At 43.0% G+C, this 14940-nt stretch overlaps 1 protein-coding gene across 2 annotated transcripts in view; it reads right to left on the minus strand.

Moving 5' to 3' along the window:
- Window positions 1-14940, minus strand: part of LOC126355952 (neprilysin-4-like) — a 693674-nt gene that overhangs the window by 215184 nt on the left and 463550 nt on the right. For both annotated transcript variants that reach the window (XM_050006541.1, XM_050006540.1), the window contains exon 3: window positions 10083-10177. In XM_050006541.1, the coding sequence (XP_049862498.1) occupies window positions 10083-10177 (95 nt within the window). The remainder of the gene's footprint in view (window positions 1-10082; window positions 10178-14940) is intronic.

Consider the following 14940-nt stretch of genomic DNA (forward strand, 5'->3'; position numbering starts at 1 on the left):
TGAGATAACTGTAAATGATAAGGATGTAGTTGTAAGAGTTTTCTTAAAACTTTCCAAACAATCGAAACAGGAACTTGTAATTCACGACTAGCATTCCGGACTGATTTCTTTGGGCTATGAATTAACGATTCTCTCACTCGCTCAACAGTCTCTTCACTAACTCTTGGTCGTCCTATGCTCTTCCCTTTACAAAGGCAGCCAGTATCTTCGAATTGATGATACCATCAACGAATGTTATTATCACCTGCAGGATCATGACCGAACTTCAGCCGGAATGCACATTGCACTACAGATTCGGTCTTCGCAATCTGCAAAACACAAACGCTTTCTGTTCACTGGTCGCCATCTTCGCTACTACCGCTGTCTAGCGGACTGCGGCGGAAACGTTGCTCGCTGCGCATGCGCGCTGGTGCCAAACACAACTGTTTGAGTTGCTCATTCATTTGACATAATTTATAACTGTAAGTTTAATGTAATAAATATCATTAAGCGTTAAAACCCCGATGTTCATTTATAAACACCCTGTATTATTAGTTTACAAGTTAAAACAAAGGATGTTTGAACTTGTGTTGTTCTACTTATGTTATTACATTGTTATAAAGTATGAATTTACTTTTTAAAATATATCCTTGTATAATTTGCCTTCTGTAACAGGAAGTACATCACTGGGAAAGAATTAGTCACCCATTCTTTGTAGACGCTGATATACTGTCAATGTCTTATAAATGCAATCTTCAGCAAATATCAGTTGGTACATATATATTCTCTGTTATTTGTCAGTGCCGCTCACGGTCTTTGTTAAACATTGCCTCCACAGGTTTTGACAGCCGTTTCTCTACCACAATTATAGCACGATTTAACCAAAGACATCGTCGCACACGTAAAACGTAAGTACCTATTTGCCTGTCTGAAAGAACAGACCTTCTTTGACGATCCACAGCTATACAAAATAATTCGATGTGCGTGTATGTTCCCTGAGTGCTAATTCTTTGATATCAGCTATGTTAGGTATAGATGCACTAGCTATTAGTGACATCATGACAATTCCAGAATGAGATCTTCACTCTGCAGCGAAGTGTGCGCTGATATGAAACTTTGTGGCAGATTAAAACTGTGTGCCCGGTCGAGACTCGAAGTCGGGACCTTAGCCTTTCGCGGGCTACCATCTGAGCTACCGAAGCACGACTCACGCCCGGTACTCACAGCTTTACTTCTGCCAGTATCTCGTCTCCTACCTTCCAAAATTCACAGAAGCTCTCCTGCGAACCTCCCGAGTTCGAGTCTCGGTCGTGCACACCGTTTTAATCTGCCAGGAAGTTTCATCATGAAAATTGGGGCTGGCTGGGACTCTAACCCACACTTTCCGCTTATTGCGAGCAGTTGTCTTAACCGCTTCGGTCATCCGTGCACGCCGGCTGGGCCGACTGAAACCTCAGTGCCTCAAGTTGTCCACATCCTGATGCCTCAAGTTGTCCACATCCTGATGCCACAGCTCGTTCCATTCATCACCTCACGCTTGCCAACATTGCTAAGTGGCTTCTTGCGATAGGATGCGGAGAGTGTGTGCGCGGATAGCCGGAATGATTCAGTCTGCCTTCAGCAGTGGTGAGGTGAGCGCGCCTCGATTGCGTCTCGCCTGTTGTGCTGCTTGCGAGTGAGAGCGGGTTTGTTTACATCATCGTAGCGGCCTGTCTTCGTATCGGAATTTATAGACCGTCATGGCATTTTCCAATCGCCAATCCACGATGCTTAGGACGATCTGCGGCGCACCATTGCCCTCAAGTGCCGGGCCCTACTGTACCAATTACGAGCTGGGCTCCTGGGCCATCGTTCACGAGCCCTCGATATGCTGCAATGGGCACAATATGTGAATGTACATTTGGCACACGTAGTCCGCACCTGGCACGGATGCTTCCCCTTCCGCCGTCCACGGCCCGCCGCATGCTAACGGCATTGGGTTCATATGTTTGCCACGGCTTGCTGTCCGATACGGTACGAGACCCTCTCCCTCCGCAGTGCAGAGGCAGTGTAGGCCCGTATATGTCGCTGACACAGTGCTAGCCCTTTTTGTCAGCTCTCAGACGGTGCTGTGGTGGAGTTGTCCTACGTGACTTACCAGTCTGTTGCTGGAGGTCCCTGCACCACGGTTCTCTCTCAGCCCATATGCAGCTTTCGAACGTTCCACCGTCCTTCTTTTACTTCCTCCATTATTTCCTCAAACTGAGTTATGCCTATACTGTCATAGTGTCAACGCGCTTGATGTCCGCGAACGCGATCTATGGCTTCTTTTTTTCAGCAGAACAGGTCACGGAATGTGGTTTGTGGGGGAAGCTTCCACTCGCCGACTGACGTGCCTTGAGACGATTGGTGCGGGCTCCTTATCTTTTTACTGACGTCCATTCCGCAAGGTATCTTACGGTCAATGGGAAGAAAGTACTCCGTCACGCCGTCACGGGATTTACCTCTGAGTCATCCCGTTGTGTGTCGCCTTTGATTTTCTGGACACGAACAATACGAGATTGGAACAGGAGGGAGAACCGATAGAGGTACTCAAGGTAGTCTCCGCCGCACACCGTCAGGTGGCTTGCGGAGTATGGATGTAGATGTAGATGTAGATCGCTGGTGTGAGGATCGTCGATAGGTGTCTGGTTCTTGGTGTGACAGATGCTGACCTTTATTACCTGCACGACTCCTCAACAGACACTTCCTCACCTCCTCCACTTTCCGGACGCGGCATACTTCCCGCCAACGCAGACGAACTCCGTGAGATGGCTCTGTGGACCTACAGTTGACTATTTGTTTGGTGACGGTGAGAAAAATGTCTTTTACTTTTGGCACTTCCTCAATGAACGACATTGTGCGGTTGTTCTCAGTCCCAAATACAGACAAGCTGTGAGTACCGGTCGTGAGTCGTGCTTCGGTAGCTCAGATGGTAGAGCACTTGCCCGCGAAAGGCAAAGGTCCCGAGTTCGAGTCTCGGTCGGGCACACAGTTTTAGTCTGCCAGGAAAGTTTCATATCAGCGCACACTCCGCTGCAGAGTGAAAATCTCATTCTGGAATTTTTCTGCAGTTTCCTTTGTGGCTTCTGTCTTAAACCATCACTGAGTTGGGTAGTTACTGCAATGAAGAATTGATCCACGCCTTTTCCTCTCCTGGTACCAGTTATTCTCTGGTCATTGGCATATTCTCTGAAAAACTACGCGTCTATAGTCCCACTGAGTGTGGCGACTTGCCTCTCGGTCACCATCACGAACTCGGTTTCCTGCTGCGGTCGGTGGTATTGAAATAAAAAATAAAAGAATAAACAAATAAATGCTTTGAACCTCAACTCCACGTTTCCTAAGCTTTCCTTGGTTCCTGGTGGATGGAACGGGACTTGTTGGCCAGACCTCTGGCTGTGACGTCTACCCACTTCGGCTGCACCCCTCTCCCCCCCCCCCCCCCGCCTCCCCACCTATTTTGACACCAGGAAGGTTCCTTTCGACAAAACAGTCTTTAAAGCAACCGCTTGTGCCAAACGGGAAGTCTGGGTGCGGCTCCTGGGACGTCACAGATTTTAATATCTCACTAACAGCTAGTACATCTATGCCTATTGTGGCTGATGTCAAAGAATTCGCAGTCAGCGAATATACACGGTGTCGCAAAATAATGTATACACTTTTTGAAATTGAATATCTACTTAATTAAAGGAAACAGAAATGCTGTTTTGTTGGTATTTACTCAGAATGCAATGAAAAACATATCAACACTTCACTGGCCTGTGTGGCCGTGCGGTTCTAGGCGCTACAATCTGGAACCGAGCGACCGCTACGGTCGCAGGTTCGAATCCCGCCTCGGGCATGGATGTGTGTGATGTCCTTAGGTTAGTTAGGTTTAATTAGTTCTAAGTTCTAGGGGACTGATGACCTCAGTAGTTAAGTCACATATTGCTCAGAGCCTTTTGAACCATTTGAACAATACTTCCTTCTGTTCCAAGATTGTAAACACGGTATTATTATTGGCTCAACGTAAATGGTTCTTTTATTTAAGAAGCCATCGAACCACTCACACATCAGGGAATCTATTCCATAGGCTTATACAACATTCACGTTGAACATGTTCTAAAATTATGGTGTTTACACCGGTTTTTAAGTTTTTCAAAATTATCTGGTCTCACGACAAGATACTGACCACCAATATAAATTTTTCATTCATAAAATCTAAGCACTGGGCTGAAGAGGATAACAGGTTCACGTGGTCGTTGTCTTAAAAGCCTCCGTGGCTGACTGATCAGCGCGTGTGCCGTGTCGAGGACTGGGATTCAGTTCCTGGCACTGACTGCTTTGGTGGGGAGGCTGGAACGTGGCGGCGACTGAGCAGCTACCTGACTGACAAGTAGCGGCTCCGGTAGGCGGGAAGCCGAAAACCAGCAGGAGGGCGGTGTGCTGGCCGCGCCCCCCGGTCTACTGCTTTCGAGTGACGCATTACGAAAAGGGCGACACGGCGGCCGGCCGAGACAGCGCTGTCCTGTGGTACTGATCGCTGGGTACAGTTTATAAACGTGTAGTACGAAAGTTACTTTTCGCAGAAAAGTGAAAGGTTTATATGAAGACCGATGTTTCGTGTTGACTACGAAGCCTACATCTTCCACAATTCCCTTTTGTGGTTCATGGTGCCTGAGTGTGTAGTTCTTTTTTGCGCTAAAAAAGCGTGTTTTTTTTCATGAGCGTACCTTTCCTCTGAGCATAACGTCGTTTAGTTAAACATGTAGCTGGAAGCAGTCGTGTCCACTCTGCCGTTAATTAAACATCTGTTTCTGAGTGGGTAAAGCTTGTTAAAACAAAACTATCCGTTGGCACCTGTATTTCTGCAGTACGGCGCCTGTAATTAAACAACTCTGTCTTTGCGCCAAAATCGACACCTTTCTTAGTAGAAGGTTTGTCTCGAAGTTTGGAAAGCTTTATAGAGGAATACACAAGCAGTCGACGAAACCATAGCAATTTACACGTACTCTGCCGTTAATGTCTTACTGCAGTGGGAATTATGACATTCAGTGTGTGTTATTTCTCTTCTTAACTCGGTATATAGGCAAAATACAGACAATTTTTTTGCAGTTTTCTTTGTAGCGTCCGTCTTAAACCACCACTGAGTTTGGCTGTTACTGCAATGACGAGCTGATGCATGCCTTTTCCTCTCTTAGCACCAGTTATTCTCCCGTCAGTGGAATATTTTCTGAAAAATTACGCGTCGATAGTCCCACAGAGTGTGGCGACTTGCCTCTCGATCATCAGGAGCTCAATGTTACATTTTGTACCGTAGAATAGCTATTATATAAAATCAGATTTCATACATTTGCCCTAAAGCGTATTTATTTCTGCACTTTGATTTTTGCAATCACAGATTGGACTGATATTAGGTACCGAAAACGGTCATCATCGAACAAAATGAAAGTGCGACTGTAGCAAATTGTTATTTTTTTTCCCAGGAAGGCCATTACTGAAGTACATAGACCACATTCTACAACATATTGGTTATTGCTGACCGCTGGTTTCTTATCTCAGTAAATTCAATTTAGGATCCTTTACCGTATAATCGTGAAGGTTTGGTACAATCTGTATAAACAAAGAGAAATTGCATGTTAAGAAATTAATCGTACTGATGATATTTTTCAAACAAATGAAATTAATTCTAAAAGCTTGTCTTCAGAAGGACCCGCAACATGCATTAGGTGAAATTAACTGCTGCATGGAATCACTATACCCTTTTTGGTATTTGCGCTTGTATCACTTCACTTATTTACAGACTAGTTTTCATTACTCAGGTAATATGAAAGCTTCTAGTTATGTGGTAAACAGCTACCGGTGATGAAACCAACGGCCGGGGAAGGGTTACAATGGCCTTCTTTTGGGAAGACCCAGGAAACCCAGAGGAACGCCAGTGTAGACCCAAAAGACCCAGAAGAAGGCCACCGTAACCGTTCCTAAACAACACCAACGCCAATTTTTTACAGTGTGACGCGGTACGAAAACGACAAAACTTCCATGGTAAATGAATGGCCCGGAAGCCTACACCATTATGCTTTCGTAAAAAAAAAAAAAAAAAATGGTTCAAATGGCTCTGAGCACTATGGGACTTAACTTCTGAGGTCATCAGTCCCTTATAACTTAGAACTACTTAAACCTAACTAACCTAAGGACCTCACACACATCCATGCGGTCGCGCGGTTCCAGACTGAAGCGCCTAGAACCTCTAGACCACACCGGCCGGCATGCTATCGCACTCCGGCGTTTATTGTTTTCCGTACTTGTTGTTTCAGCGGGGCTTCTCTGTTCGAGCCCACGAAAAACGGCTCAAGAACTTCATGTGACTTGTTTAACCAAGATGACTAATGCTCAAAGAAATCCTTAGAGTTCATCTGTCTGTAGTTCTATGAGTGCTCAGTTTTACAGCTGTTTTCTGATGGGTTTTCCTTCAGTTCTGTTCAAGAAATTATTCTGTTCTTCGAAATCACGCACAAATACATGCCATGGTCTTAGAAACCGTCTGGTGCCACGGGTTCACGTACTATTCCTTTCATGACCACATTTACCTTGAACTATTTAGCAACGGGAAACGGCCTTGCCGCAGTGGATACACTGGTTCCCGTCAGATCACCGAAGTTAAGCATTTTCGGGTGTGGCCGGCGTTTGGATGGGTGACCATCCTGGCCGCCATGCACTGCTGCCATTTTTCGGGGTGCACTCAGCCTCGTGATGCCAACTGAGGAGCTACTCGACCGAATAGTAGCGGTTAAGGTCAAAGAAAACCATCGTAACGACCGGAAGAGCGGTGTGCTGACCACACGCCCCTCCTATCTGTATCCTCTGCTGAGGATGATACGGCGGTCGGATGGTCCCGATGGGGCACTTGTGGCCTGAAGACGGAGTGTTGCTGCTCCTTATTTAGGAACAATTGTCAGACTGTACGCCTCCGTAAAAAAATTTTGGTGTTACCAAAAGCGTGTGCTGCGTTAATTACTATATAAATCATTAAAGTGTATCAGACAGTCTATACCGCTAATAAGTATAAATGCCGTTAATGGGATGAGCAATCAGAACGTTCCATGGCAAAAATAATTCCTGCAATCCAACTAGATTGCAGGGCCTTTATTTCACACCCACATTTTGTGCTGTACAATACCCTACGGCAACAATGGAACATGTTGAGCTCCATTTCAGTTCAATGAATTGACCATAACGTGCATTTCGTTCAAGGAACAGTACTCAAATAATAAAAATAATGATGTAGGCTGAAGCAATCAATCAAAATTTGTACCATCTCTGGGATTCAAACCTGGGTCTCCTGCTTAGTAGGAAGATGCACTAGCCGTTACGCCAGACCGGGACGGCAGCTACCAGCTCTGTACGGATTACCCCAGCACGTCTCCCTCCCCGATACAAGTTCCAACTTACGCCTCAGCCCATTGCTATTCCCCTTCTAAGCAAGCATCAGTATTGCTGAGATTCTCCAATTCTGGAATAGCATCTTAGCAGTCGTGAAATAGTGTTAATCCTCCCTGTACTTCAGTCGTAGGTGATACATGTCTCAGGAACATCAACCGTATACGATTAAGATAAAAATAATGTTTAGATGGGTAGGCGGCAAGTTTACACACTAATGTTATGGCTAAACGCATTTCATATTTTATTACGAACACGATATATACCAGTTCATGGACCCAGCAACGTTTAGGATCATTTTAAGAGGAAGGGAATTACATTTAAAATTAATGTTTGATTAAATTGCTGACACTACTAGAGGTTTCTTAGTGTACTTTACCAAAGTGCCTTAGTTCCCTTCATCTCTGAGACGTATTTTGAAAATATGCCATACTAGTTACTCATGTCTGTCGGAAATTGATGTTGGAGATGATGTGAGTTGGGTTACCTGTCTTAGCGTGCATGAAATATTTTGCGGGACAGAATACTTTGCCCACCGTCTACATTCAGCAGTGGCTGCAGGAGCAGCATGCATGCGGTGGTGATGGTTTGCGAATGTCGTGTCTTGTAGTGTCTGAAGACAATAACAGAAGTGTTCAGAGCGGAATGCTGAAACCCACAGAAGAATCCTTGCGCTCTATCACTTTAGCGATACTCTCGTTTACAACAATGAAATTTGCGCCTAATTAGATGGGACGTTATGGTTTACATTTCAAATGCATTTCTACTAACAAGGGCCGTATTTCGTAATGGAGTCAGTGGCAGCTGGAACTCACATATTCGCAGTTATCTCGCAAATGGCTCCTTTGGGTTCTCACATTTACTGTCACGCTTTGGTTGCCATTATCGCGTTCTTTCAGCTGTGTTAGAATTCGCTAATAACTAGATGTAAAGCCGGAAATGCATATCCTCATATTTCCATCTATTGTACTATAAATTTTTTCCTTGTTTTGTTACCTGAAGATATGACCTTTCTGTGCCTTTATATATTGTAATCGTTTTACAATTTTTATAAATGTATTGATGCATTTATGTCGATGTATAATTGGTTTGTTTTGTAAATATTGTTTGCATTTTTACGCTGTGTCTTGCCTAACGAAAACTGTGCTGTCGAACGAATACAGTGATAGGTCGTGTGGAGAACCAAAGTGTATAGGATCTTTGGTAGTGTTAACTCTGCCGCATGGAGCGCGGGCAGAGCGGAGTCTGGCTGGAGTAGGGCGATGGAGCACGTGTGTTGTGTGACGCTCCCGCGAGTTGCCGCGCTTTCGGGGTTTGGCAGCATGTGATTGCACTCGACTTGCTATGATAGTTTCTGGCACGATGTCGCGGACGGGAAACATTAGCTGGCACACATCAAGAGCACGAAAGCATGGTGACCATGTCGAGAAGAAGGCGGGCCAACATCCAACTTCTGTAACAGCGACGGCCGGAAATAAGTGATTGTCGCCACCTCCTCGATCAGCGACTTCGAACCTTCAATCAACTAACAAGGAAGACTGAAAGCACGTAAAGTTTTAGAACTGTATGGCAGACCTCAGCTTTTCAAACTGTTCCATTTGCATCACATGCAGCAACTTAGCATTAACCTTTGTTGCTCATTGTCCCAATTGCATTACCAATCAGGGTCCCTTCCTATTCTGGAATGAATCCGAGTGTCATTGAAATTCATTAAAGTAGTATCACTCCATTTCACTGCTTTAATTTCAAAGTTCAGTTAAAGTATTCAGAGATGACTACAATAACCAAACAGAACTGTATTTAGATTACAAGCACAAATTAAGAGTGCGAGTTTTGTTACCATATTTTAGCTTATCTGTCACTGCAACTCAGCTTGGTACGTACTAAATTTTAGCTATTGTTACTTGTTCAAAATCATTTAATTCAAGTTCAAAGTTAAATCTCTTATTTCTAAATTGCGGATATTCAAGTTGCTTTTGAGATGATTGTTGAGGTAGCCCAAGACTAATCTTATTTAATTTAATTTCGTAGTGCTTCAGAAACAAAGTTCACTATTAATTTCAGTCACAAAATTAACTTTCAATTTTCCGGTTTTGTTAATTCTTTTACTAAATTAAGTCAGAGTGTAGCGAAATTTATTACTTCTGACAAACATTCACTTTTCACACGACAGGTGTCAACCACCAGTTGCCACGCTGTTAGTGCTAATTACATGTGCATTAATCTTTCTTTTTCAGGTATTATAGAAGTTGTCCATAGGACTAGCGACCGTAATCTTCCCCAAATCTCAAACATCTAATTAATGCCAGTTAATTGTTAACGTAACGACCGTACATTTACTTTTTTAATTAATTTTACCCTTTTTCAAAATTAATTTCCACCAATTTCATTTGAATTTTTCCTTTCATTTAAATGTAACGCTTCCTCGGTCTTCACCGACAGATTAACTTCGGTGACTATTGCTTTTCCCAAATTTCCACTAAGTACACGTGGTTGAATTTTTCACTGTCATTAAGGTCGATAAGTGAGGGGGAGGTTACATAGATACTCCCTGAACGTGTGCACTGTGTGTGTGTGTATGTGTGTGTGTGTGTGTGTGTGTGTGTGTGTGTGTGTGCGGGTTTCTCCAGAGTGTGTGTTGGCAGCACTGCGGCCGTACTCACTGATGGTGGCGAGTACCGCGACGGCGGCTGCGAGCGACACGACAGCGGTCGCCAGGGCTGCCACCACAACCACCAGCTTCCCCGGAGTCCGAGTTCTGCAACACACCGAGGGCAGCACTGTCAGTGGCACGCCACAGCACGCGGCCTGCCTGCAGTGAAACACTGCCTGCAGTCCATCGGAAATCAGTCACGCAGCACATCCCCCAGCAATAACTTACAGTTACGTGTTCAGCAGCCTTTCAGACGACAGATCAGACAGCGCGTGACGGCATTAGCTGGCGATCAACATTATGAGTAGCTTACGGATGAACGTCAGTTGCAAATGGATTATACACTAAGTCTTAATATTTTTATTCTATGGTAGTGTTGTTGTTGTGGTCTTCAGTCCTGAGACTGGTTTGATGCAGCTCTCCATGCTACTCTATCCTGTGCAAGCTTCTTCATCTCCCAGTACTTACTGCAACCTACATTCTTCTGAACCTGATTAGTGTATTCATTTCTTGGTCTCCTTCTACGATTTTTATCCTCCACGCTGCCCTCCAATACTAAATTGGTGATCCCTTGATGCCTCAGAACATGTCCTACCAACCGATCCCTTCTTCTGGTCAAGTTGTGCCACAAACACCTCTACTCCCCAATCCTATTCAATACTTCCTCATTAGTTATGTGATCTTCCCATCTAATCTCCAGCATTCTTCTGTAGCACCACATTTTGAAAGCTTCTATTCTCTTCTTGTCCAAACTATTTATCGTCCATGTTTCACTTCCATACATGGCTACACTCTATAGAAATACTTTCTGAAATGACTTCCTGACACTTAAATCTATATTTGATATAAACAAATTTCTCTTCTTTAAGTCACAATTTCGCGATTCTGGAACATTTTGTCATACAGAATAATTCAACCCTTTCAGCCCCACTGCCTATAATTGTCTACATCAACTTTTATTGCGTCTTAGATGTGGCATAAGTACTTTTCCCCAATGGAAATCTGGGATCCATATTTTTCAGTGTTTAACCTTTTCATCATGTGGAACTGTTAGTCATCTCTGTGAAAATATCAGTAGGTCAACGTAGCAGCTCGTGACCACTAGAATTAATTCACAGATGTGGTTGATTTGCTATATTCAACTGTATAATTGAATATACTTATTGTTAATTTGCATGCTAATTATTGAATCACCATTTTACTTGTTATTACAACAGAGAATGTTTCGTAGTTATTTTAGACCATATAATGCAGCCAAGTGTACATATTTTTGTAGAAATCTTGCGTCTAAAATCATTCAAAAATCACCTAACAACATTACGATGTGAAGAAAAAATTTCCTTGTTCTAGCGGTTGCCGACTTATGTCTCACGATGCCTTCAGCAGTCTCTAACATTTCTGGTTCTAGGGCCATAAGATTTAATACTACAGTCCAAAACTCAGCTGAGCGAAGAGACAATAGCTAAGATTGAACGTTAGAGAGCGACGTACGGACAACAGATGGCAGTGCGAGCACATCTGTCATGAGACGTGGCGCAAACTGAATAGTTTCGTAGTCTGATTAGCGGCTTTTATAGAAGGCGGCGTGATTACCCTCCCGCCAGCGAGCCAAAGCTCACACTTGCATTCATTAGTCATTTATAAACATTGGAAACGTCAGGTTGGAATATCAGCAATATTACGAGAAGGATAGACTGCTATTCACCGTAAAAATGACACGTTAAATTGCAGACAGGTAATATTGTCACAAACTTAGCTTTCGTCAGAAAACACACACACACACACACACACACACACACACACACACACACGCATACACACACACACACACACTCACTCACTCAAGCAAGCACATTTCACGCTCCCATGACCGCCGTCTCTGGTCGCTGGCCGCAATATGTACGCCTACATCCATATCCTATTCTATATTTCATTGGACATTATCATTCGATAGTTTAATTAAGTGAATTAAGGAAATTAAACTTTATATATATAGGGGTCGACGTCATACACGCCTAAACATGGGAAGTTTAACAGGAATGACCGTATATGCCTAGTGGCCTACTATTTTATATTAAATAACTCAGAATGAACATAAAACTTAACTATGGTCACCATTTGTTCCACAAGAATTTCAACGTTTAACAGCTCCGCTTCTCACTTTGACTCGTTTTTATTGTTACAATACCATTGGTGCGGTGGTACTGCGAACGGCTGAAAGCAAGGGGAAACTACAGCCCTAATTCTACCCGAGGGCATACAGCTTTACTGTATGGTTAAATGATGATGGCGTCCTCTTGGGTAAAATATTCCTTAGGTAAAATAGTCCCCCATTCGGGTCTCCGGGTGGGGACTGCTCAGCAGGACGTGGTTATCAGAAGAAACAAAAGTCGCGTTCTGTGGATCGGAGGGTGGAATGTGAGATTCTTTAATCGAACAGGTATGCTAGAAAATTTAAAAAGGTAAATGGACAGGTTAAATTTAGATATAGTGGAAATTAGTGAAGTTCAGTGGCAGGAGGAACAAGACTTTTGGTCAGGTGAATACAGGGTTACAAATACAAAATCAAATAGGGGTAAAGCAGGCGTAGGTTTAATAATGAATAAAAAAGAGGAGTGCGGGTAAGCTACTACAAACAGCATAGTGAGTGCATTATTGTGGCCAAGATAGACATGAAGCCCATGCCTACTACAGTAGTACAAGTTTATATGCCAACTAGCTCTGCAATGATGAAGACATTGATGAAATGTATGATGAGATAAAAGAAATTATTCAGGTAGTGAAGGGAGACGAAAATTTAATAGTCATGGGTGACTGGAATTCAATAGTATGAAAACGAAGAGAAGGAAAAGTAGTACTTGAATAGAGAATGGGGGTACAGAATGAAAGAGGAAGCCGTCTGGTAGAATTTTGCACAGAACATAACTTAATCATAGCTAACAATTGGTTATGAAAGAAGTCTGTATACGTGGAAAAGGCCTGCAGACACTAGAAGGTTTCACATAGATTACATAATGGTAAGACAGAGATTTAGGAACCAGGTTTTAAATTGTAAGACATGTCCACAGACAGACGTGAACTCTGATCACAATTTACTGGTTATGAATTCTGGACTAAAACTGAAGAAACTTCACGAAGGAAATGGGACCTGGATAAACTGAAAGAACCAGAGGCTGTACAGAGTTTCAGAGGGAACATTAGCGAACGATTGACAAGAATGGGGGAAAGAAATAGAGTAGAAGAAAAATGGGTGGCTCTGAGAATGAAATAGTGAAGGCAGCAGAGGACCAAGTTGGTAAAAAGATGAGGGATAGAAGAAATTCAGTTGATGAAAGGAGAACATACAAAAATGCAGCAAATGAAGTAGGGAAAATGGCATACAAATTTGTTAAAAACAGATATTGACAGGGAGTGCGAAATGCGAAGCAGGGATGGCTAGAGGACTTTATGTAAGGATGTACAGACATATATCACTAGGGATAAGATAGATACTACCTACAGGAAAATTTTAAGAGACCTTTGGAGTAAAGAGAACCACTTCTGTGAATATCAAGAGCGCAGATGGAAAACCAGTTCTAAGCAAAGAAGGGAAAGCAGAATGGTGGAAGGAGTACATAGAGGGTCTATACAACGACAATTTATTGCAGGGCAATATTATGGAAATGGAAGGGGACGTAGATAAAGATGAAATGGGAGATATGATACTGAGTGACGAGTTTGACAGAGCACTGAAAGACCTGAGTCGAAACAAGGCCCCAGGAGTAGACAACATACAATTAGAACTACTGGTTGCCTTGGGGAAGCCAGCCATCTGGTGAGCAAGATGTATGAGACAAGCGAAATACCCTCAGACTTGTAGAAGAATATAGTAATTCCAATCCCACAGAAAGCAGGTGTTGGCAGGTGTGAAAATTACCGAACTATCAGTGTGGACAGTGTCTTGAAAGGAGGACATAAAATGAACGTCAACAAAAGCAAAACGAAGATGATGCAATGTAGTCGAATTAAGCCGGGTGATGCTGAGGGAATTAGATTAGGAAATGAGACACTTAAAGTAGTAGATGTGTTTTGCTATTTGGGGACCAAAATAAATGATGATGGTCTACGTATAGAGAATATAGAAAGTAGACTGGCAATGGAAAAGAATGCGTTTCTGAAGAAGAGAAATTTGTTAACATCGACTATAGATTTAAGTGTCAGGAAGTCATTTCTGAAAATATTTGTATGGAGTGCAGCCATGTATGGAAGTGAAACATGGACGATAAATAGTTTAGACACGAAGGGAATAGAGGCTTTCGAAATGTGGTACTTCAGAAGAATGCTGAAGATTAAATGGATAGATCACGTAACTAATGAGGAGGTACTGAATAAAATTAGGTAGAAGAGTGATTTGTGGCTCGGCTTGACTAGAAGAAGGGATCAGATGGTAGGACATGTTTTGAGGCATCAAGGGATCACAAATTTAGTATTGGAGGGCAGCGTGGAGGGTAAAAATCGTAGAGGGAGACCAAGAGAAGAATACACTAACCAGATTCAGAAGGATGTAGGTTGCAGTAGGTACTGGGAGATGAAGCAGCTTGTACAGGATAGAGTAGCATGGAGAGCTGCATGAAACCAGTCTCAGGACTGAAGACCACGACAACAACAACCATTCACACTATGTCATTGTCATTATGCAGTTTTCCCGTTGAATACTGAAAAATTTAGATGAAACAGGTATGAAATTTTACTGCTTGTCAGTCACACGCAATTGTTAACTTTAACTTTAAAGCAGAACACTATTTCTTTAATAACACCCTATTACCATCTTTTTATCTGTTTAATCTCTATATATATAAGACAATGTTCCGACTGACTACTGACTCACT

Source organism: Schistocerca gregaria, chromosome 3 (genome assembly GCF_023897955.1).
Source record: "Schistocerca gregaria isolate iqSchGreg1 chromosome 3, iqSchGreg1.2, whole genome shotgun sequence".
NCBI classification, from domain to species: Eukaryota; Metazoa; Arthropoda; class Insecta; order Orthoptera; family Acrididae; genus Schistocerca; species Schistocerca gregaria.